This window comes from Nelumbo lutea, chromosome 2 (genome assembly GCF_056320005.1).
Source record: "Nelumbo lutea isolate HS-2025 chromosome 2, American lotus-T2T, whole genome shotgun sequence".
NCBI classification, from domain to species: Eukaryota; Viridiplantae; Streptophyta; class Magnoliopsida; order Proteales; family Nelumbonaceae; genus Nelumbo; species Nelumbo lutea.
The window spans coordinates 34,927,037-34,952,752 of NC_142685.1; the positions used below are offsets into that span (position 1 = coordinate 34,927,037).

A 25,716-nucleotide genomic window follows, 5' to 3' on the forward strand; every position below is an offset into this window, starting at 1 on the left:
ATCATACGGAAGGAATGGTGCAACATCAAACCATTCCACCTGTGCATATCATACCTGTCCCTCTGGATACCAAATACAATATGCCCTATATTAAACATATCTCATCATATTGATATTTCAAACTTTTCGACTGGTTAGAAAACAAATATTATTTTCCAAGGATTCATTTTGAGTTGTTAACTTGTGATTAGAGAACATCCCTTTCTTTTTACGAAAGGGGACTAGAAAAGAGGGATGCTTTGAAAAGACGGTTATCTTTTGTCTTTTCACGAGGGATGTGAAGTGCCCTAATCAATCCCCTTCATTTTCCTTTAGTTTTATTTTGCGTCCAACCAAACGCAGCCTATAATATGTATGACAAATATTGTGAGCCACAGATTAGATGCCAAAGGAGAAAAAACACAAGAAAAAAATCATGTCTTATCAGTATTATCAGAGAGAGTGGCAATTCCCCATGTCATAGGACACGCATGAACACCACAAAAGAATCAAGCAAAAATTTAAACGCATTGTATGGTTCCACTGCAGCATCCAAATAAGCTTTCCCCATGCAGACTCAGAAGGCTCTCACGTTAATGGATCAGAAGGTACCCAAGTGAAATCACCATCCAAATAAAACCCGGAATTGCAGGACCAATGTGCTAAATGCTTCCGAATTTTGTGAAGGGGGAATATTGTGCCGCTTCCACAAAAAACTCTCGACACCATGGTCATATCCCCTGAAAGCTATCTGATATGATCCACCACACCCTACTTCATTCCTGAGGCTGAACAACACAATAAGATGTCATATGGTGATATCCACATAGGTATCACAATAAATGATCAACTGCCTAAAACTGTTCCACTCAGACAGCAAATGTCAAATGTCCATTGGAGCTGGCTGCCATTCCTCACAAAGAAAACAAACACCAGATAATTAAGGTGTGTCAAGCCATGTTGTCATAAAAGGGCACCGCTACAGAAAGGGGTAAGTCATCTAACGGCCAATTTTGTGTTGATCTAAAGGGATATGGCTATTCCTTAGGTGATTCAGACCATCTACTTGGCATAGGCTATATAGTAAGCAGTAACCCATCTAGTGAGGTCCAGATTGTTAACCAAATAAATAACCATTATTGTTGGTGCTATAGCTATCACCTCAGCCCATCATCGAGTTTTAGACCATAGAATAAAAAAATGCTCTTCCTCAGAAGATCTAATGTACACTATCCTCTAAACAGTAAGTAATAGTAGCCAGAATGCATTTATAGGATTTCATACTCATAGAAGGTACCTCAGATTCCATAGTTCAATTCTGACTTTTCTACTAAGGAACTACAACCTGAATAAAATAGAAATAGACCAAACCAACAAGGATCAGTTTTAACGATTGAAGACAAGTACCTCATAACCAGTATAAGGAAATCCTCATCTTAATTCTCCCATTAAAAATTGTAGGAATAGTTCAATCCAATAAAGGATCGCATTATACCAAAACTACAAATGCATATAAATTAAAAAAGTAAACCAATCTAACTGCCTACTGCTTACGAGCATAGAAACAGATCAAAATGTCTCAGTAACTAAGAAAAAAAGCAAGAATGTACATACCACATCTAGCTAATTAGTACAGTTTTAGAGAGTAGAGCACCTAAGGTTACCTTTCAGTCTTCAAAATCACCAGCATTCTCCAGCAAGTAATTGACTGCTAATTCCTCGTTACGGTCACAAGCTAAAAATGCTTCAATGACAAGGGCTCTATCAAACCCCATTGCTTCAAGCTGGAAGAGAAATAAACGTGTGAGGGAATCATTAAGAAAGAAACACAGGGAAAAGGAGGCACGAACAAAGAATAATGGAGAACCATACGCGTTCAATAGCCTCTTGTTCGGCTGGTGTCACACTGATAGCATGGGGAATATCTTGCTCAGGCTGATCAAAAAGATCTCTGAAACCAAATAATTACATATTTTTCTTCAATCAGCAGATTTGAAACAAGGTATCATAGGGTTTACAAACTAAGGCACCCATGGGGAAAAGAAGAGCAACTCAATTGGACATATAGCTCGAATCAAAAGGAACGAATAATGCCAGCCTTCAAAAGATGCCCCACATTCAATGATTCAACAGAGCTATTAAGCTAAAATAGGCTTTACCAAATGGCAGGCCAAATTTATAAAGCAAGCTATCTTTTATGCTCTCATCTTTCATATTGGAAATTCAGTCAGGTAGATAGCTGCCTAGAATTTAAGCATAAAACAAGTATATTTCTGCAGATGTTAATCTGAAGACCATCGATGACTAGAATCCAGCATAAAATGTTCCTCTCATGCCCCACTAGACAGCAAACTAAATATGGAAAGAAGAATTTATCAGAAAATTTGGTTTTTTCACATTCTTTAGTTTCAGTTGGCCAGCTGTGGCAGTGTCTACTCTTGCCACAAGAACTCAACTTAGACATGGCAAAGCACATCCATCTCAAGTGGACCACCATCAGTTTTCAGTTTTCTGTAAGGAGCACCATACTTTTGGCCAACAGAAAGAAAAAGATGGAGCAGGGAAGTTCAAGCTATCTTAAAATATTTCAGAAATTTGCAATAATCATAATAAGCAAAAGCTTCATGATAAACAGACAGCATCAAAAGCAAAAGAATTAATCAACGTGGTAATTTGGTGAAGAGTAATTACAGTATGGAACAGAGATGTGAAGCAGAACAATGTATCATAGGACAAGCAGCAGAACCAAATTTCTTATATTTACTAATAGTCAAATGTGTCTGAATTACTCACCCTTCAGAACCTTCAAGAGGTTCATTAATTAGCTGAAGGAACTCAGCATGGTGCTCCTGAATTAGTCTCAGAAGTTGAGGATTTTGCTTGCTTAGCTCCTGGAGCATTGGCTGTAACAGAAGAAGCAGCTTAGGTCTAGAATTCTGAAATAGTAAGAAAGCAACCCCTTCAGGAAAACATACAGACCTGTAGAATTTGTGGGTTGGCTTGAACCATTGAACGCAATGCTTGGAACTAGAAGCACTCAAATAGAAGAAATACAATTCAAGATCAGTAGTGGTATAAATCTTAACTAATGAAATGTGCGTGCATCAAGAGAACAAAAGTTTTGCATGTCAACCAGATTGCAAACAACACCAAGTATATAAAGCAAATGCTATAAAAAAGAAACAAGTATACAAAGGAAACCTAAAAAACAGTAAAAAATTTTATATATATATATATATATTATTGTTAGTGTCCAAGCACATGCAATGACCATAAAAGGTAGATATTCAATTTTGTTTTCTAGTGCAAATAGTCTTGCAGCATCTGTACTCAATTGCAAGCAACACAGGGTTAAGAGAAGATGTTAAATCTTTCATCCTTTACCAAATTATAAAATCAAAATAACGATATAGAGTACAAGAGAAGTTGGATTGTATGCCTGCCAAAATAAGCTTAGTCACCCTAAAAATTATTTCTTCTATAACTTCAAGATATTATCATTACCATCAACTTGCGGTGGAACACTTGGAACTCACAATTAAAGTTCATGACTCAGCATGGTTTAATACTTTAGATAAGGACATATAATAAAGCCAGCAACTGCATCAACTAAAAGTTGATATTAACAACTGAAGGAACACGGCTCCATGCAAAATAGCTTCTTTCTCTGTTACAACATATTAGAAGAACTGGCAATGCTTTAGATTGGTTCATCTGAAATTTTGAAGAAACTGTCAATGCTTCATCAGATTACTTGGAATTTTAGTTTATTGTGGTTTTAACTTTTAAGGATGATAGTGGCCATTGGTTGGTGAAATGGTAAAATCTCAAGTTGACAGTGTGAGAGTATGAGAGCAGCCACTATGTGTTTACTGTGTTTAAAAATATAGGTTAGGCCTGCATCCAGTCACCCTTCCCAAGACCCCGGACAGAGAGGACAAATATTGGGTAATGGCCCTTTAGTGGTATGAAGGATCATTCGTTTTCTGATTATGTTTATTTTGTTAGATATTTTAGTCAACACCTTCTCTGACTCTTCTGGTGTAGATTGCACATTTTGCTTTTTTTTTTTTTGATAGATTGCACATTTTGCTAATTGACCACCCGCGATTCATTTTCTTGCACGTCAACTTTTTTGTCATTACTAGCTATGGTAATCCCCCCAGCGCCTTGCCAACCAAAACTTGTTTTAACCCTGCCACTCCAGAAACTATGGCATTTTTGCTGGGATTGGATATTATGAAAATTAACACTTGAGACACGGGTACATTTTGAAACTTTCTCCTCAAGTTTGCATCTTATAGGCGAAGAAAAGAGACAATTATATCCATGGTTTAAAATGTCCATATATTTCCTTATATTTCCATTTCCACAGGTACTTGATGAAAACTACTACTGCTATGTGGAGTACAAGAGAAAGTATTATAACGTTAGTTTGCAACAATATTTTAGATGTGTAGTAGCAGTGTTTTTGCCCACCTAATGGACATGAATACTGCTATGAGCCAACTCGAAATTCTTGTCAAACCTGAAGATAAATCTTAGTTTTTATTGTATAAAAAGTTATCTGATTGATTTATTGCACTTCTTATGACTTCTAATTTTGCTTAAACTTACTCTATCATGTAGTTTTGACTCTTAAAGTTTACAGGACAACACCTTAGTGTATTATTTTACCTATTAACCTTAGTTTCTTAGTTTTTTTTTTCTTTTTTGATGATTTGGAAGAAGACAATAAATTAATAATTTAAAAGGGTCTACCTATGCATCTTATATCATTGCATAGAATAGCTATTTATATTTTTACATATTTCACAATGTTTCCAAAAATGTATAATTTTTATAATATTTCCATACAAGGAATGCTACTTGCAAATCAATTAGGAGTAGGACAGCTTGTTATAGAAGGGGACTCCAAGGTGGTGGTGGGGCAGTTGCAGAACCCTGAGGAAACCATATGGTGCTAAAGAAATGAAGTCAAAAAATTTAAGTGGCAGACAAGGAATATGTCTGTTAGTACACAATGGGTGGAGAGATCAGCAAATGCCACCATTTTCATGAAGTCTCTGCTACAACCAGCCAGATACCTTACCAACCTTGTACTCTATCTATGTAGGATTCTGCAAGTCTTTCTTTCTTTTTTCATGAAGTTTTAAACATCCAATTATGAATTGCCACCATTTTCATTTGCTTCTAAATGAAATACTATTTGCATTTTAATTGTAAAAATATGTAGGACCAAATATTACGTAAATGTATACAAGTCAGGAATAATTAATTTTCCAATCCAACATAAGGCATTCATAGAATAGTAACCGCACCTGCTGGCTGTTTCTAAGGAAATCAAGCGATCCACCAGCAGCAGCACTGGGATTAAGTGTCTCCTGGTATAATTTATTTCAAAATAAAGTTCTTATAGAGGAACATGTATGAATCGCAAGTAATGACAGTAAAAGAGCACTCACCTGAGGAAACAAGTTTAGAGGAGAAGAATTAGGTGCTCCAGATAGAGGTGCAGACCCTGCTACACCAGTGTCAATTGTGGGATTAGCCCCACCAGATGCCTGATTAGAAGGGAAGCTAGCCACTGGGACAGCAACCTCTGTTGCTTCTGGAATACCCTGAAGAACAGGCCCAAAGTCAATTACTAAAACCCAATAAAAGCATAAAGTGAAACACCATAAAGATTGAACATACAGAATATAAATAATCCACAGCTCGCTCTGGATTGTTGTAAGCTGCACGAAGTGCACGTGTGACAGTCTCCTTGTCCCAGTTTCCACCACCCATATCCATTATCTGTTGAATAATCTGCTCAAGATTATTACCAGCAACCAAATTGGATGCAGCCTGACCATAGACGTCAGATGCAGGAACCCTGGAATTAAGATTTCAAATTGTCAATATGACAAACTTAACGTACAACTTAAATTATGAAAGGTTGAATAGAAAAATTTGGAGAGAGGACATGATTTAGTATACTTATATAAAGCTCAAACAAATGTACATGTACAAAAAAAGTAAATAAACATACATAAGATGGAAAAGATCTAACATTTTATCTAATAGTAGCCATGTAGCATGCATATGTCAACCAACCCATGTACATGTAGAAGCCTGAATTTTAAGTGTTGGCATGCAGACATGGAAGTACAAGCATGCAGTCATCTGCATGAAATAAACATGCTAAAATCTAATTCCAGTTACAAGCTTAAAATTTAGTTTTATACATTAATGAACTTTTGTTACTCATCAAATAAATTATGTGCAACTCTACCAGCATGACTATTGGTATAAAAGTTTTGAATAAATCTTCATGCAGCATAGTTCACTCAATTAAATTGGGTTTTTCCTTCCTCCCTTGCTGGAACTGTTCTTGAACTGGTAAATAGAAATTTTTTATTGTTGTTTCATAGAGAATATTCCAACCATATGGATATTTCTTCTTGTTGTTTTCCTTCCTGTTTCTTCTTCTTCTTTCCTTCTTTCTCTTCTCCATGCTCTAGGGGTGCTTTCATCCCTTCTATCTCCTCTTCTTTGGTAGTTGGGCTGCTTTGGAATAAGTAGTAGGTATGCTAGGAGCAAGTAGAAGAGAATAAAGAGGTGAGCAGCCTCCTTAGACGAGACTTTATAGCACTTTGGGTGGTTCTGTAACCTCCCCTTCTCTTAAAAGAATGAAACCTAGGACCCCACTTTAAAGTGAGGGAGGGACAGGCTTGGGGATATTTTAATTTTTAAGTAGTGAAAAAGAGATTTGTTGAGACCACTTAAGTCTTTTTATTGGCCCAGTCACATGTGGACCCAATCATATGTTCTTATTTAAAGGAGTCACAGTGAGCTTTAAAGTAGGCCCAAACAGTGTTTTAAAAGGCGCGCCTGAGGTGCAAGGCAAGGTGTTTTCGAGAGTAGGCGCCTCGCATGGGTCAAGGCGCCTACACTTTAATAAGGCACTCGCCTCTGCGCCTAAGGTGTGCGCCTCAGACCAGGCGCCAGGCAGTCCAGGCACGCATCTATATTTGTTGCCTTTTGTTTTTTAATTTGTTTTTAAATTGACTTTTATAGATAGATTATAATGCTATGTGCATAGATTATTTCCTTTTATGTGCCAAAATGGTTGGATATGGTATAGCAAATTCAAAAGAAAGTCACAGCCTTCTCAAGAGAAAAAAACTTGCCATGCAAGGCTTCTCAGAGTCCCAGTATCAGTCGAAGTCTCAAGCCCTCAGCCTCCACGTTCTTCTTGGATCAACAAGTTCAGGCCACCTCTCAATCGAACAGCCACCTTCGACATTCTATCAGAGGCCATCTCTTAGTTGGACGACCAACAGGCTTTCAGCAATCAGCATCAGGTATTTCAGTATTTTTTCATCTTTTTTTACACTGAAAACATGGGTTCCGCCCGCCCCCTTCTTCTTCTTTTTCTCCTCCTCCTTCAGTTCTTCTTCTTGTTCACAGAAAATAGGGGCTCCGCCCACTTGTTTTTTTTCATTGTCTTTCTTCTGAAATGTTTTTACAGTAAAACAGGTCCTTCCTCTTCTTTTCTTCTCCTTCTCCCCCTTCAGTTCTTCTTCTTGTTCACAGAAAAACGCCCACTCTTGTTACTTGTTTTTTTTCATTGCCTTTCTTCTGAAATGTTTTTACAGTAAAACAGGGGCTCCGCCCCCCCCCCCCTTCTTCTGGGGCTTCACCCACTCGTTACTTTTTTTTTTTTCATTGTCTTTCTTCTGAAATGTTTTTACAGTAAAACAGGGGCTCCACCCCCTTCTCTTCTGAAATATTGTTCAAGAAAAATAGGAGCTAATAATTAAGTAATTAACTTTGCTTTTTTATTTTTTCCTGATTTCTTAGAATTTCTACATGTTTTTTTCTATTTTTTTAGTTTTCTTTATTTTGTGCGCCTCACCTTGCACCCTGCACCTCAGGCATTTGGAAACTGTCACTTTTTGTGTGCCTTTCGCTTTTAAAACACTGGGCCCAAATGACTGACCCATTACCAAAAGGACCAGAACCTAGAATTCAGCAGAGACAAGTGGAATGGGCAGCACCTGAGACTAAAGGTGTCAATTGGACTGGATTTGGTCCAATCCAACCCAGTTCAATGTGAGTCTATTACAAATGGACCAGGTCCAGTCCAATCCAATGAATATTTTGGATTGGTCCAACTCAATGTCTGGATTGTCCAATCTCTTAGGATTTTTTTAATTTAGATTAATTCTAATCCAAACCCGGTCCACTGACACCTATATTCTTATCTTCTATAAATGAACCAGATATTGGCTCAATCCAACCCAATCCAATATAAATTCATTATGGATGGACCAGGTCCAATCCAATCCAATAAATACTTTGGACCATTAACTCTGAACTGGTCCAATTCAATGTCTTGTTGGTCCATCCAACCTGTCCAAATTGATTTTGGCTTGGACAGGATCCAATCCAAAACCAGTCCATTGACACCCCTACCTGAAACGGGGTCACGGGAAGGCTAAAACTCAATTTTCATGGGTGCAGACTATGCAACCCAGGGCAATCTGGAATTGGAGGGGTTGTTAGAGACAACAACAGAAACATTTGTCTTGGTGATTCAGGCCGACTTGGGCCAGGCATCTCTCTAAAAGCAGAAATCCTAACATTTGTTCAAGGACTAAACCTTATTTATATGCAAGGGTTGAAGGATGTGGTACTGAAGGGAGATTGTCAAACAGTCATAGCATCGATGCAAGCTGATGGGGACATTCTTTGGAGTTTCAGGCCATTTGTAAGACAGGCTAAAGAATTAGAACTGAACAGCATGCTCAAGTGAATACCACAGTCTGCAAATATCTTAGCTGATGCTCTAGCTAAAACAGGGGTAACAACTAGACTTGGTAAAAAGTCGACCCAACACATGAGCCCAACCAGACCTGACCCAACCACCGACCCAACCTGAAAAAGCGGGTTAGAGCCCCTATGCAGTGACCCGAACTAAAAGTCAGCCTAAGCTGGCCCAACCTGAGGAGAATCTGGGTCGGGTCAGGTTGGGCCACACATCACTGCTAGGTCATCTATTTTCATACCAACATTTTCAACCCAATGTTGACCTGGTTGGTTTAAACGTCCAAACCATTTGAGCCAGACAATTAAACCCATATTTTTGGTAAAAAAACGTTGACTTGGTCAAAAAACAGCTGACCCAGGAAGTTGAACCATTGAACTGTCTGACCCATGAATACCCCCTACCTGAATATTTAGAGCTAGGGTCTAGTCTTTGCTGACCCAACCCGAAATAACCCAAAAATGTTTTATCCCCACTCAATCTGACCTGACCCGACCCGAATCAGATTGCCAGATCTAGTAACAACAGATAGTCTTTTATGGGGAACACTTGGCCAGGATTGAATGTGTAGAAATGTTCTGTTTATAAATACTATAGCTATCAAGTCAAGGATTGCCCTGTACTTCTTCCTTTCAACTCATACTTTCAGGTAGAAGACTATTATTAATAAAAACTATAAGGCCTGAATAAAATAGACCTTTAACAGAACTCATTTATTCAGTCCTGGCCAAGTGGGTTATGGCAAGTTGGTTACCCATTTAACAGAACCCACACTATCCAAGAAAAATAGAACACAAGCAAGTTGGTTACCCCCTCCGGAAGGAGTTGTAAAGTGGAACTTTGATGGGAGCAGTCAAGGCAATCCAGGACCTTCGGGTATAGGAGGGATCTTGAGAAATAAGGATGGCAACATTCTGTCCTTATTCTCAGGTCCAGTGGGTTATGGAGACTCTACAAGGGCTGAGGTATTAGCTGTGGTACAAGGACTACAGATTTCCAACCAACTTAGAGTGACTAATTTGATAGTTGAAGGAGACTCTAAGGTGATAGTGGGATGGATGTCGGACCCAGAAACTGTTGTTTGGGGATATAGGGGCATCATCAAAAAAGTCAAATGGCTTACAGGAACCATGTCAGTTAGCTTTCAGTGGGTTAGTAGATCGGCAAATGCTTTGGCAGATTCTTTAGCTAAGCAAGGGACTTCAAGGGATTCTCTGTTTTTGGCTAATTTGTAACTGCAATCTGAAAAGAGTTGAGTTTGGAACCACCTTTAAGGGGAGGTAACACCTTGTGCCTCCTCTTTAAATAAAATCCCATTCATTCATCAAAAAACAGAATCCATTTATTCAATAATAAAATAAGATATAACAGTACCTATAGTGAGTTTGAAGCAGTACAACAAATCAAGTAACCAAAGATTTTCATTGTAAAAAAAAAAGCTGGCCAAACACAGGGAGTTTGAAGCTGGTAGTAAAACAACCCAAGGTGAATAATCAGTTTGTGATTATGGAGACGTTGTAGAGCTAGAGTTGGCGGCAAAAAATAAGGTACAACAGTACCTATTGTGAGTTTGAAGCAGTACAACAAACCAAGTAACCAAAGATTTTCATTAAAAAAATCAGCTGGCCGAACACAGGGAGTTTGAAGCTGGTAGTAAGGCAACCCAAGGTGAATAATCAGTTTGTGCTTATAGAGACATTGTAGAGCTAGAGATGACGGCAAAAAAAGTATAACCAAACAGCTATTTCTAGTAGCAGAGATCAAGAAGATAGCGATTTTGTTGGGGATTCTCAAATGGGTTTGATAACAGATGGGGAAATAGTGGCTAAACTTGCTCTGCAAGCTGAATCCTCCTGTGATCCAACCTATGTCGAGTGAAGCCAGTTTCCTTATATATTGAGATGGAGGTGCCAGTGGATGAAGATGATAAATCCTCTAAAGAATCGGCTGCCAACACTGCTACAAGTTGAGAAAAGGAAATTTGTAGATTTTATCTATACTATATATAAAAGTGTGGATGCAAAGTGGAATTTTTTTGGATTAAAATTACCCTCTATTTCTTTGTTTGAAAAAAGGTATAAAAGTCATTTTATTACAGCTTTAATGGCAATTAAAATGCCCATATTTGTCTATTTAGTCCATCTCTAATTGTAAGGGTTGAAAATGTAACTTCAATTACTACTTTCCACCTCATTTAATCCCCTCTCATTAAGTCTTATACTTAAGGTATTAACTCCCATTTTCTCTTATTGAATCTTATATTTAAGTTATTTTCCACTAATAAATGCTACTAATTAGATATATGTCAATATTTTAACAATGTAAACACATATATTTTAAAACTGACTAAAAAACAAAACCATTCTTTATCAAAGTGATGGCTAAGCAATTCAATGATCCAAATCAAATTGATCAACTTATAAAGTCATAGTTAGGTAATACAATTTTTTAAATAGAAATAAGCATAAAAATTACAAAAATGTAGAAAACATTAAACACATATATGATATTTTTTTTAATCAAATTAAAAAAAAAATGTAATAAACAAGAATTATTCTTATTGATAATGAAAATGAAATACATAATTTAGAACTCACCAAACATGAAATTATTTTACTATTTGGAAAATATCAATAGTTCAACTTTTGGGGATAAATAATAAAAATCAATAAAATATAAAAATACAAAAAAAAGTACATAAATTTTGCAAAAATACATTTAGACACATGTATAATATTATATAATTATTGTATTAAACAAAAATAAGGGAAATTCCTGATTAGTACCCTGTACATTGGGCTTAGTGCCACATTGGTCCCTGAACTTTAAAACGTGAAAATTCAGTCCTCAAACTTTCAAAACGTACCAATTTAGTACCTATCGTTAACCAGCCCATTAACCAACCGTCAAGTGGCATTTAAAAAGACACAAATGCCCTTCCGAATGTCATCTAATTTTCTCTATCAACCATCCAAACATTGATAAAAAATGAACAGTACCAAATCCTTACCTCTTCCATTCAAGAAAGTTTAAGCCACCAAAATGCCCACTGAGACATGACCCCAACTTTCTTGAATAGAAGAGGCAAGGATTTGGGACTGTTCATTTTTTGTCAATGTTTGGATGGTTGATAAAGAAAATTAGATGACACTCAAAGGGCATTTGTGTCTTTTCAAATGCCATTTAATGGTTGGTTAACGGTTGATTAACGACAAGTACTGGATTGGCACATTTTTTGAAAATTCGAGTACCAAATTGTCGCATTTTAAAGTTCAAGGACTAAAATGGCACTAGGCTCAAAGTATAGGATACTAATTGGGAATTTTCCCTTATTTTTGCACACATAATACAAAAATTATAGAAAAAAATGAACACATCTACAATTCTATATTTACACTGCTATTAAAATATTAATAAGATTGTGGAGCGTTTGACTAAAATACTCATTTTTTAATTTAGTCCCTATTAATTGTGAGGTTTAAATTATAAATTGAACTAGTACTTTTCTCCTCATTCAATTCCCTCTATTTAAATCATACATTTCTTTAATAAATGAATAGAAAAAGATATACCAAAAAGATAAAAACATTATAAAAAGAAGAAAATTGCCAAGCAAGTAGGTCTATCAATGGTACTTGAAACTTCACAACTTGATCCGATTATCACATATTTGGATGAGGTGTTTGTGTAATCAGATTTGCATTTTGCAATCTGCATCCGGTTAATAATAAAAACACATATATATAAAAAAACAAAAATAAAATAAAAAATACATATTTATAAAAATTTTTAGATACATTATTACTATCATTATCATCATCTAGAATTGCTACATGCAAAGCACGTACACGCTTACTAGTTCACTCAAATAAGGATTTATCTAAGGTAGGTGAGATTTAACCTCAAAATGAATTTTGTTGGTGGTCTAGCATTGGAGTTTGGTAGAAGTGGATCTGAAGACATTGATGACTGGAAGCTCAGTTAGTGAGCTGCAAAGAGATCCAAAGGGGAATAATTTTTAAGAGGGAGAGATGGGATACAACTTCTTGGCAGTCTTCATATAAGCTTGGTTTTTCCCTAATCCATCTCTGCCTTCTTTGAAAGTTGGTGCATAAAGGGCCTATCAAGCAGTGGGAAATCCCTATGGTATATGGTCCCAATTCCCAGCTGCTGCAATGTAGACCATCTAGATGGAAGGGAACAGCAGAGTGTTTGAAAACAAATCTTCCCAAACCAATGATATTATCCACAATATGATTTTTTTTATGAATGATAATAAATTTATTAATTCAGAAGCAGATTTAGAGTGAGTTCATACAACATCCCAGGGAGAGGCGCGAGCTGCAGCCCCTCCTTGAATCTTACAAGTAAACTATAGACGTTTACTTGGACTAAAGGTTTATTCTTGGACTAAAGCTGTAGACGTTTCAGTTGGCACCCTTTTTCTATAACTAACATACTTTTTGAAACTTGTGGTTATTATACACTTCTACAGTTACACCTTTAGAAACTTCTCCCTCTTGAAGCAATCCAAATATACTTTGCCAGTTCATAAAAAAGGAGGGAGACAACTTAAATAAGGATGGGCCTATTCAGGATCCGGATTGATGATCCCACACAGTGAAATGTACGAAATTGATTTGGTTGGGTTGGAAAAAAATAATTCAGGTAATTGTTCTGATACTGGAAAACTGGGTAAGAACCCGGGTAGAAGAACTGAAAATAGTGAAGACAAAGGCATTAATAGGGGGAGGGTCAAAAACATTGCTTTAAAAGACCAAAGGATCAAAGAACCATCATTTGTGTGTTCCTGGCATATACAGGTAAGACCTCCGGTACAGTTCAGTGTTATCAAGTGTCGAGTCAATCAAGTAATTATCAGAAGGCCGGACCAACTGCATCACTAACTAGTCGGTCAATACTCATGATGCAATTGCCTAGGACAATTAAGTATAGACTAGGTCAAGTGGTTGATTAACAACTAGTCAACCAGAAAGTAATTTTAAAGGTTTATCAATTTGTTTGTATCTCTACTTTTTTTTGAGAGAGAGAAGATAAAGTATTGTAATACTCAAAAAGAACAGAAAAAGTCAAGTCTACACAACAATGAACTGCAGTGCCCAAGTCAATTCTGTACATCTTCTACTCTGTGCATAGATACAAAAAGAGAACCAAGTCCAAAAAAAGAACTATATGGCCTATTCCTGAAAAGTGTGTGTTCCTATCCAAGAAATCAAACTACCCTATAAACCTTTCAATAACTTTTCTTCTGTGTTATATTTATTTTCAAACAGTCTTGTTTTTTTTCTGACTATACTGCCCAAACCACCATAGCAGGTCCTACTTCCCATACAACCTTTCCTTCTTTTGATAGACCATTCAACTGCTAACCCCATAATAAGGCAATCAGATTTTCTGGAATTGTTAGGCACTGCCTAACTCAGGGGTTGCTTCGAGGCTCAACCCAGCCTCCTACCAGAGAGAGAGAGAGGGAGGGGGGAGGAGAGAAAACAAAGGAGGAGGAGAGTCTAGTGAGAATTTTCCTTGATTTATTTCCCACAGATCAATGCTACATTGCTCCAATCAACAGAATAACAGAATGTCACGAGCCAGACCCTCTTTCGGTTACTTGGCTGACATGACTTTCACCTATATACTCTCTGGAATCTTGGGTCAGCTGAGACAATGGGTCAAGAACACGTTATGCCTTGGGCATGAGAAAATACTGTTGGGTCTTGCTTGCTAACAGAATATGGTCAAATGATGATAATATAAAATAGAAAAAAAAAAAAAAGCTGCAAGGTGCCAACCAGCTGGTTGGTAAGGTCTCCTGCTGGATGAAGCGGAGACTTGGGATCGAATCCCACCTGTACCTGGGTTGGGGGTTGGGGGATGGGCTCCCCAGTTTTGCAGACCTTCACAAGATATCAAAAAGAAAAAAGAAAAAAATGCATAATATAAAGGAAGGCAGTGGAGTTATTTTGAGTTTTCCTCCAATCAGTGGTGAGTTGGTATGGAGTTGGAGTTTACACAAACTAAGTGCCTAGGCACCGATATCAACTAGAGAGACCAAAACAACTAGTTGTTGCTTTACCCATTGAAACATGTATATATGAACCACATAAATGCCTTTTTATGGTTAACATTGAAACTTTGGTTATGATAAAAGGATGTTATGAACAATGAAATTGCCCCCATTGTTAGGCTAGCCTTTGTTACCTAACCCCACTCTTTACTTTTTTTGTTTATTGATGAATAACCCCACTCTTTACTTTTGCAACCTGCTTATACAAGTTGCATAGTTGCATACAGTTTTCATTGGTTATCCCACCCAAAAAAAAATCAAACATTATTCCCCATTTACTTCTTGTTTTGCTTTTGAGCTATAGATCAAAGTATCGATACACCCGATACCCATCAGTGGGTATTGGTGTGTATCAAATTGACTGATACCATACTTTTTTATCAGCTTTAGAGGGATGTAGTCTATCATCCCAGGTTTCTAAAATTTTAAAAATCTGTGTATCATTACCAAAACCTGTATGTATCATTGTATCCATGTGTCCCCATGGTCACCAATACCGATACAATACGCCCAATATAATATTGATATTTTGATCCTTGACTATGAAATGTTCCAATTAGGACCATATGACAATAAAAATATTTTTTTCTGAGAAAAGATCAAGTAAAATTTATTGATAGAGAGGAATAATCGTACAACACACCACTGACAGGAGCTCACAAATACAGAGCCCCCAATAAGAACATTTTTCTTTTTTTTGGTAATCAATAAAAATAAAGATTTATTAATAAGAAAAAACAGTACTTTAGAGAACAAGTTAGAGAAAAAACAGTACTTCAGAGAACAAGTTAGAGAAAAATCAGTACTTTAGAAAAATAACAGCAATCATGAGAAGAACATTTTCTTTTCGGATGAGTAGGAAAATACATTTATTGAGTAAATTATCTAAAAATATACTAAAGAAAACTTGACTTATTTAAGCCAAAAGGAGGCCCAACATCTTCTCACATTCGGGCTCCAATGACAGTTGACATGCACATCACTTCTGACCACCTGAATGTTAAGCTACTTTGTAATAGGCAATAGCAAAAGGTTTATCAATTCAACTGGCTGGAGAAACCTAACTTGTTCTCTGAAGTTCTTTTCCTTTCATTCCACAAGCTGCAAGCAAACACAGCAATCATGAGAAGATATGGCCCTAGCAAAAGGTTTAACAATTCACCTGAGTGTTAAGCTACTTTGTAATAGGCCATAGCAAAAGGTTTAACAAGTCAACTGGCTGGAGAAACCTAACTTGTGCTCTGAAGTTCTTTTCCTTTCATTCCACAAGCTACAAGCAAATACAGCAATCATGAGAAGATACGGCCCTAATAGACTAGAAACCCAGGACAGGATCTTTTTAGCTGAACCTAATGGTAGGGCTAACAGTTTGCTAATTAATTTATTGCTGTTGAAGCAGAATCCATGACAATAAAGTGCAGCAAGAGAAGCCAATCAGCGATACAATGTACAATATAACAATCAACTCTCAAATGTCAAGTACAAACTATCAAAGTAAAATATTTAACAATTGAATAGAAAGCCGTTCAGTGTGCAGTCTGCAGATCAATAACACAAAACATAGATTCTTCACAGTCACTTGGCACATGAATTCATAAAGAACTTTGTCAGTAGTAAAACATTGAAAAGACAAGAGAAAGATTGTGAATTTGAGACAGAAGACATACTCAGAAGTCGCTCTCTCTGAAGCAGATGTAGTGCTCGTTGAGGCACTGCAATATGAGAACCCATAAGAGCATGCAAGTCAAATAAGTCAAAACTGAAAACTACCACATCCAATGTTACATAAGGATGCACATGGTATTAACTTACGGTGCCTCTGAAGGAACCTCGGCTGCAGCAGGAGGAGGAGATGGTTCAGCTACTGGGGCATTTTTTGTAGGCTGTTCAAAAGTAGGTTCAGTTTTTACAATAATATATAAAACAATGCAATCAAGGAAAAGAAATTACAAACCCCTTTTGCAAGACAGACCTGAGTAGATGAGGCCCCAGATGATCCCATGGCTTTACTCTGCCAAAATAACAAGAGAATTAGAACTTTACATACAGCAAGGAAAAGCTTTTTCTGATATGGTCCAAGCATAATGTCTTACCAAACCATTGTCTTGAAATATCAGGCAAACAAAATATATTTTACATGATCGTAACAGACGATTCATCTAATTATAAGATGCTTTCATTTTAAATTATTGTTTGAACCTATTGATATCTGGATACTTGTGCATGCCTAGTGTACCAATGTTAAATATAAAACCAGATACTGCATGGATACTTTTAGGTGTACTCCACAACATTATCACTTTTAAAATATGTAAAGTGGTATGTTTTAACAAATTATACTATTAAAAATATCTGCACATGTTATAAATTTAATAAAATTGGAAAAACATAAGTCTTGACAAATGGCATTTACCTTCAAAAACTAGATATAAAGACATGATATGATCATAATACATGGGGTATCCATACCCATATCTGTATTCAACATTTTTGGAAATGGAGGGTCACATCCCTGCTTCCCATAACTGGGCCCATCATGTCTGTATCCACATCCAGGTATCATATATCTAAACTACTAGAAGCTTACCATAAAGGACTTCAATACCAATGCACCATTCAAGATGATATCCATCATCTTAAATGTCCAAGGTATGCTTCTTTAAACAATGTTCAATTTACTCATATCTCAAAAGTTACCAGCAAAGCCCACTCAACCCAGCTCACAATGATGCTTGAATTGCTCTATGTCAAGAGAGATCCCTGTCCAGCAAAGTTAAGGGGCAACAGCAAGGTGCCAACCTGCAGGTTGGTAAGGTCTCCTGCTGGTTGTAGTGGAGACTTGGGATAGAATCCCGCCTGCACCTGGGTTGGGGTGTTATGGGTTGGGGGATGGGCTACCCCTTGTTGTGTAGCCCTTCAAAAAAAAATAAAAATAAAAAGGAAAAAGTTTAAGGGGCAAGGCAACAGCTCAACTACCTACAATAGGGCAGGCCTCTCCCAATTGGACCTGACAAACCAAAAAATTTGGTTTCCCAAATAATTCCTACCAACATCTCAATACAAGAAGGGGCAAGTGCTTCTCAAGACCTCCCAACAACTCATATAGAATCAGGACCAGCCAACTCAAAAAAATAAAAAATAAATAAAACGCTAAATGCAATTGTGACGCCTCCCCCCACCCCAGCAGAATAATGGAATAGTAGGCCATAGCCTCTCTAACCTCTGCCCATAGCTCTAATGCTCTTAGACCATCATCTACCCAATTGCTTATGACCTCTCTCAATAATCCTATGGCCTTCAGTCAACATCCTATCCTTTCTTCTCAGTAAAGGAAATAGAAGGGAAGCAACCACTTGACTCGAGGATCAGAATCCACAATCCAAATTCTACAAAATAAAGCCCGTTTATCCAAAATAAAGAGGAAAAGGGACAAAAATGAGGGGAAGCAACATCCATTTCCACCACCTTGCTCAAGCACCTAAAGAAATCAAATTTCCAAAGCATCCACAATGAGGAGAGATAGCATAACTTTTCAGTTATAAGGACAGCTAGAAACTAATAAGCCTAGCTATGCCAGGACCAGATACCATGCCAAACTTAAGTGCTTGGGACAACACTTCTTGTAACATGCTAGGAATGCTCCAAATGGAACTCAATAAGGCATGCAGGCATTAGCTGGAACACGATTAATTTCAAAAATAAAAAAGTCTAAATTTGATGCAGAAAATAAAGATTGAAAGGAGAGAACCACAGCAAGAGATGAGGCAGTGAGAAGAAAGAATGTAAGTGTGGAGAGAAAATAATTCCAAGTCATGGGCGGTAGAAAGTTCCCACTATATTTTATATTAAAGCTGAAATAAAAGATAAAATTACATCTGTACCCTTAGTGGGGCAGCAACAATAAAACAATAAAGAAATATGGCCATGGACCCAATAAAGGAATACTCTTAACAGCCTCCTAATAAGACATAACAATAAAAATAAAAGCATAACATGCCCAATAAAGAAAGAAAAGATGTACGCCAGATTATCAATACTAAAAAAGGCTTGGTTATGTGTATACAAGGCCTCTACAATTTATTTTTTTGAAAAGGTAAGATAAATTTATTAAATCTAACTCATAAAAGTACAAAACAGATGTAACTTGCCACCTGCCACATTTGGACGATTTGAACATATCATTTGATTAGTCTACAATAGTCTTTAGACCATAACTTGCCACTTGTCACATTTGGACGATTTGAACATATCATTTGATTAGTCTTTCGTGAAGGCTACCTGGGGAAAATCAGTTTAACATGTAATCCCAACTGTTTTTTCATTGCCAGTATTTAAATGACAAAGAACAATTCTATCAAAAGTCACAGACAGCTAAGCAAAATAATGCATGCATAGATAATTGGCAGTTTTCGGATAATTCATTTTTCATGTGGACACTTTCTTGGGTGGGCTCCTCAAATGGTTAGTTATGATCTTCTTATTATGATATTAACCAACATATGTCACGTTATAAGGACCCTAGACACAACTACTGCTCCCGTAGCCTCAAACCAAAACAGACTTTTGTGTAATTTACATTCATTTGCAGCTTCTGTCCTCATGCTGAACTATAGGTAGGGATTGACATACTGGACCCTATCCCTATGAAAATCTGAATCTGACACCCATATAATGTACCAATATAACACCAGGGAGAATATTAGTGATAATAGAATTCCCAAATGACTCCATCAAAACATGTAAGAACAAATCTTTATTTAGTAGTAGCCAAAAACAGAGGTAGAAATGTTCTACCTTGTCAATGGGTAAGACCAACTGAAATCATGGCTGACCATGCCACTATACAAAAGATTGAAATAAGTGTTACTCTGTCATACCCATCCCCACAAATAAAAGGTTTCCTCTACCTCCTCCAACTAAACTTCAGTTAGGATGTTGGATGACCTACAAAACAAGCAAAACATTCAACACAACTGCCACTTGACATCAACCTTTCCCCTCCTGTAAAGCGTGTTATAGTATGTGGACATCAATAAGTAATCTCATTCAGCAAATAACTACAAAAGAATCCCCTTCCACTTCAAGTCTCCATAAACCCGAGGAGAAGCTCGTTTTTAACCCCTTGTAGCACGGACAATATTTTGAACCTTATAATTGTCCTTTCACAATCATGCCCAAATATGTCACATTAGTCCATTGAGGACTCCTCCACTCCCTCAGGGAGAAGGAACCCATTCGTGCAAAACCAGCTTTCTAGGGAAAGTGCAGGTAGAAACGTATTGCTAACCTATAATGACAGAATCAACGATCACAGCTCTAAAAACTCTTCTCGTGATCATGGATATCCAACAGGCTACCACCCTTATTGTTGAGGCCAATGATCTCCACCTCTTTTATCATAAAATATTCTAAAAAAAAAACATATTCTTGACTACAAATATGACTAATAAAAATACAAAGGCTGGACATAGAATTACTGCAAAATCATATTGTTGTTATAACACTTTAAGGTGAAAAAAAAAAAAAAACTAGTACCTTGCTAAGCATGACAACAAGAAAACCATCCTCACTGACTTTGTTCTGTTCCAATGTAGTTTCATCTTTCAACACCTTCCCATTATGAATCAATAACTGTTGCCCACATGGGTAGCTGTCTTTTCCTTGCACATCTTCAATATTCTTCTTTACCGCCATAACCTAAGAAAAAGATGCCACAAAAATTAAACTATTTACATGTAAATTATTATACAATGTCGTTAAGCTCGATTTCAACAAAAACATGAAAAGTTCTATAACCATATAATGCATATACCATTGGTTAAGGAAATGAATCAAGATTCCTTATTTTCCTTATAACATATACTTGCTCTAGTCATCCGTACCTAGCCTTTTCTTTACAAAATCCATATTTGATTTGTCCCAAGAAAACAACCTCGCATTACCAACAAAATTCTCTCTTTGTTTCAGCAAATTCGTTCAATAAATTTAAGTACTAGTGCATTCCATTGACATTAGCCCTCAAAATCCATCAACAAGCGAAGCCAAGTGACAAAAGCGATTATAGAGTACAGAGATAAACAGAGGGAGGAAGACTCACCGTATCGCCGGGCTGAACCCGGATTTCAAAGTGGGTTCCTTTCAATGTCTTTACAGTCAGCTTCATCTCCACTAATTTGCAGAAGCCAAGATCAATTTCGAGGAATGTGACTATGTGAGAAGAAAAGGCCAGAAAAGCAAAAACCCTAGAAAGGAAACCCTAGAGTATCTCAGAGATCGAGAGAGAGAAAGAGAGAGAAAGAGAAAGATTGGAGAAATGGTCGGAGAAAGAAAAGATAGTGAAGAAGTGCAATGAAAGCTATATATAGTTCACAGTTCACACACACATGGGATATTCCGCTTGCCATATACGGACATATGCAACATGCGACGCTCAATATATCTTCTTAGCTTCTGACAATTTCATAAACGGTCCCTAACGAAGTAGCGATCGATCACTTGGCCAAGTAGCGAAAATTACTAGGGGCTGCCTTGTTTGGAACTTTCTTCCTAAACGCTGTTCTAATGTTTGGAGATGAGATGCCAACATAATAAAACATCCCTACTTAAATTTATAAGTTATTGCCATGAAGTAATGAGAAATAAGAAATTATTCATTACAAGTTGAAGGGCTACAAGAGCTTAGAGCTTAGAGGTAGATCCAAAATGGTGGAAGTAATAAGAAATGATTTAAGTCAAATTTGAGAGTGTTTATTTGAAAAATAAAGGTTTAAAACAAGTATTTTTTCTAAAAAGGATTTATGAACATTTGGTGAAAAAACACTTATTTTAAACAGGCCCAAGATAAGCCAAAAAGGAAATAAGTATTTAAAAATAAGCCCAAATTTTGGGTCTCTCAAATTTGAGCTTATTTCCCAAATATAAATAAATATTTATTGATGTGGTCACTATCCAAAATAAGTGATTATTTGAAAAAACACTTATCTTTAAGCACTCTCAAACCTAACCTAAGTGCCCATAATTTAAGGATGGATATGGTACAAAATAAAACTTAATGGACAGGATTCATGTAAATCCCATGTAGTTGGGAGGGGTTTAGATGATGATGTTATGGAGATTGTCACAGGTGGTCTTATTGGTATCATCCTCTTCCATTCATCCAATGGCGGTTATTTTGATTGGTAGGTCTTTTCATGTAAATCACTCCATGCTTTGGTTAGTCTGATGATAGCCATGTAATGTGATGAGGTAAAGGGAAGAATGAATGAAATAATAATGAAAGTACAAAAAGGATATAGTAACTTCCATATTTGGAAATGCGAGCTTGTCCTACATTATCAACAAAAAACATTTTTGTCAGGTTGGCACATGTCAAGTTAGCAACTAGCATTAAATTTTTTTCTAGATCTCATAGCATTGCTAGTATTCTTGAAGGTTTTGTATCCTTTTTGGTCTATACATTGCAGGTAATATCTCTATTCGGTGTGCAAATGTATTTTCAAACAGCAAAGGATTATTGATTGAAGCATTGAAGGAAAAAGGTAGGGAAAACGGGGTTTTTAAAACAGGACTGCACAAGGAGGGGCCGATTCTCAAGTTGAACAATCTGATTGTTTGGTTCGAATGAATAGCCTATTCTTAACTTAACAAATTAAAATAAAAAATAAGAAATGGCCAAAAACTGTTGTATGAGTCGATGGTTTGACAATTTGACCACTCAGGTCAATGGGTCACTGACCAAATCAAGGATTTGGGGTCTAAAAGTTGTTTTGGGGTGAAATAGAACCAGTTACCTGACCGATTCTTAGATTTTTTTTTCCGGTCCCTTCCAATTTTGAAAACCATGAAATAAAGGAAGGGAATTGTAAAGGTTTCCCTACCTTTCCCTTCAAACCAAACATAGCCTAAGGTGCAAGAATTATGCCTTGCATGGGGAGATTCATGGCATTCATCATGGCTTCTATTTCTTAGTTAATTCATTTGATCTTTGTAATTCAATGTCTAAGCAAGTCTGAGAAATGCAATTGATCATTAGCTAGCTAGTCTTTCTTTTTCTACTATGGGAGAGTGGATTAGTGGTCTCCCTTCCTTTTTGATGGATTGGATGATGTTACTAAATCCTTAAACTCTTCTAGGTCAGGAGTATGAAGCAAAGTTAGGTCAGGAGTATGATTTGGGCTAGGTCAGGAGTATGAAGCAAAGTTAGGCTAAACTTATCCCTATTCAATATATGTATTAGATGGATAACTTATACAATGATATGAAGAAAGGCTTGGGCGTCTCTTAGTTTTTTGTGCCAATTGTAGAGAATTCTTAAGTCATTTTCTCTTTTCTCTTGGTGCTCTTTTGCTCATAAAGTTCAATATGTTTTTAGTGTGTTCTTGCATTGTTCGAATTCCTTTATCTTGTAACTTGTGCATTTTTGAATAAATTATGCATTTATGGCTTAAATAAAGGGTTGGACGATGTGTGTTGTGCATGTTCAACAAATGAGTCAAATTACACTTTTATAATAATGTTTTTTATAGGGGAAATTACTTACGCCCCATTTGCTTTTCGGTAATTTATTTACCTAGGTAAGTATTTCATAGGAAACACTTACATGCGTAAATATATTTACCCATGTTCCTTTATTTCCCCGCCAAATAAAAGAATGACAATTTTAGCTATAAAAATCCATTATTAAAAGGGACAATTTGTCCCATCCAAGTGTTGGCAACTCCCCCCACCCAAGATGGAAAAGTTACTTGCCCACCGGGAAGACAAATAATAGGGAAAAGAGTTCAACAAGATAGAAAGCCTTCTACGATAGATATTTAAGGAACACTCAATAGTAATAGGGCAAAGAAGAATTTCTCTTTCATATATAGTTCAAACTAGAAGAGGATTAATGGTTAAAAAATAAGAAGAAAGAAATGGATTTAGTTTAGAAACTAAAAATTAATAGGACCTCTCTAATTGGATTGAGGGTTTTTCGACTTAGAACCATGGATTCCCCATGAATCTTTTTCTTCATTGATCATTTTGAACAATTTTGGGAAACAATCACCTTCCCAAATTAAGCCCTGATTTTAAAATAATCTAGAAACTATAAAGGAAAACATTTTTCTCTTCGATGGTGGTCGGTGGGTTAATGATTAAACCATCAATGGTTCAATCATCCAAATTAATAGGTCATTGACCAAATTAAACCATACATGGCTAAATGGGTTCTAGGTTGACTATAGGTTTAAAAGATTGGTTCAAATAAGGGCATGTTTGTTTACTTTGGTATTAAGAGGAATATTGGTATTAGTGGACTTTTCTTCCCTCTAAACTCTAAAGCAGAGAATATTATTATGGATTTTGAAATTTATTAAATGTCTATTTTAACCCCATATATTATAATTTTTGTTTGTGTTTTGGGGGTATCATTGAAAAACAAAAAGTTATAAAATTCATCTTTAAGATATAATAAATAAAATGAAATGAGCACCCATTTTCCTCTTAAATCTGTAAGATTCCTCTTAAGAGATAAGAGTTAGGCTCCATTTGTTTGCGATACACACACCGAACTGGGGCATTTTATGTACCTCGGTTTGGATTTGTGAGCATTTGTTTGCCATACACAAATGCATCGGTTTAGATAGCAAAAATGTTTTTTTTTTCCTGGCAGGTTTATGCGATAAAGATAGTTCATTTATGTATCCGTTTTTTTTATACAAACTTGTACTCTTGAAAATCGAAGTAAACAAGCTTATTCATTGTATCAATCGAGCAAGAGGAGAGATGTCACTCCTAGGGTTCCGTCAATGGTAACTTATCCTCTTCTTCTCCGAACATTATATTTTTTATTTTGTAGGTCTCCTCCGTCCATGGTCGACCTCTATGAAGGGAGCCTTGCTAAAAAAATCAAAGAGAGAGAGAGAGAGAAGAAAATAGAATAAAAAAGAGAACGAAAACATGATGTTGGGAGTAGATGCCTATATTAATTGTTATTTGGGCCTTTTAACCCATCATTTATAACCCCAATCCCATGTCACGTTTCGTTCTCAAGAACAAGATCTCATCGATCTTTAAAAAATCGACAAATCAACACTGAACAGATCTATTGGGCTAGCAATTAAGGATCATAGTTGCGACTCTCTCCATTGAAGTATTAGCTTCACAATCCATCATTTATGTTATCTAGAAAAAAAGAAAGAGAAAAGAGTAAAAGAAAACAAAAAAGAAAACCTGGGGCAAACACCTTGTGATAAATGCTTTTTCTTACAATGAATCACTTGTTCAACATCTTACAATTTTATCGCACATGCTTTTGAATTCAATGAGTTTTAAGTAATGATCTATATGAGAGGATGCACACTCTCATTTGATGCGAACAAAATATGGCCCATTTGGATATAATTAGTCTCATATGAGTTGAGATTGAAAGTACTTTTACCATTGGATTTTGAAGCTTTTTCTTCTTATCATTCCCATATTTCATGCCCTTGTGTATTGTTTGACAATTGAATACTTTCTTGTACCATAGTTTGAGGAAATGTTTCAACCTTTATAGTGCATTATCAGCTTCTATCCTATCTCTACCATCACATCATATCCTTTTGCTTGATTATATGTTGGTTATTCAAATCTCTTTTTCGTATAAACCATTGCCTTATATTAAAAAAAAAATCCTTTTTCAGGTGTTTATCTCACACTTCGATGTTTTGCCTTTTGAGTGTATAATTTGATTGAAGATTTGTTAGTTAAAGTATCTAAATCTGTGGCACAAAATTGGAATACGTACTACGCTTTGAGTTCGCGGCATCCAACAACGAGGCAGAGTATGAGGCACTGATAGCCAGGCAGAGTACGC

At 36.4% G+C, this 25,716-nt stretch overlaps 1 protein-coding gene across 7 annotated transcripts; it reads right to left on the reverse strand.

Moving 5' to 3' along the window:
• Positions 1-378: 378 nt before the first annotated feature.
• On the reverse strand, positions 379-21,287 carry LOC148869805 (ubiquitin receptor RAD23b-like). 7 transcript variants are annotated; one of them, XR_016107331.1, is made up of 16 exons: positions 20,977-21,213; positions 20,415-20,576; positions 16,852-16,890; positions 16,692-16,762; positions 16,547-16,591; positions 16,114-16,149; positions 15,945-15,980; positions 5,677-5,857; positions 5,445-5,600; positions 5,301-5,363; positions 2,959-3,006; positions 2,773-2,882; positions 1,852-1,930; positions 1,644-1,763; positions 1,277-1,324; positions 379-767 (listed from the first exon to the last, which is right to left on the reverse strand). XR_016107331.1 is itself a non-coding variant. In XM_088970313.1 (15 exons), exons 1-14 carry the CDS (start codon positions 21,040-21,042, stop codon positions 1,647-1,649), a joined length of 1,209 nt encoding a protein of 402 aa, XP_088826439.1. In that variant the 5' UTR covers positions 21,043-21,213; the 3' UTR covers positions 379-767; positions 1,644-1,646. The 7 variants fall into 7 exon arrangements, 3 of the variants coding, with proteins under 3 accessions (XP_088826439.1, XP_088826440.1, XP_088826441.1); XR_016107332.1 differs by having other exon boundaries at positions 379-883; XM_088970313.1 differs by lacking the exon at positions 1,277-1,324.
• Between the last annotated feature and the right edge of the window lie 4,429 nt (positions 21,288-25,716).

Bases quoted from the DNA above. Each gene is read 5' to 3' on its own strand.
- LOC148869805 (XM_088970313.1), bottom strand. From the start codon at position 21,042: ATGAAGCTGACTGTAAAGACATTGAAAGGAACCCACTTTGAAATCCGG. The intron at 16,592-16,691 runs GTAAGTTAATAC...CTCATATTGCAG, and splicing joins GAGGTTCCTTCAGAGGCACC to TGCCTCAACGAGCACTACAT. The intron at 1,931-2,772 runs GTGAGTAATTCA...ATTTGGTTTCAG, and splicing joins CCTCTTGAAGGTTCTGAAGG to AGATCTTTTTGATCAGCCTG.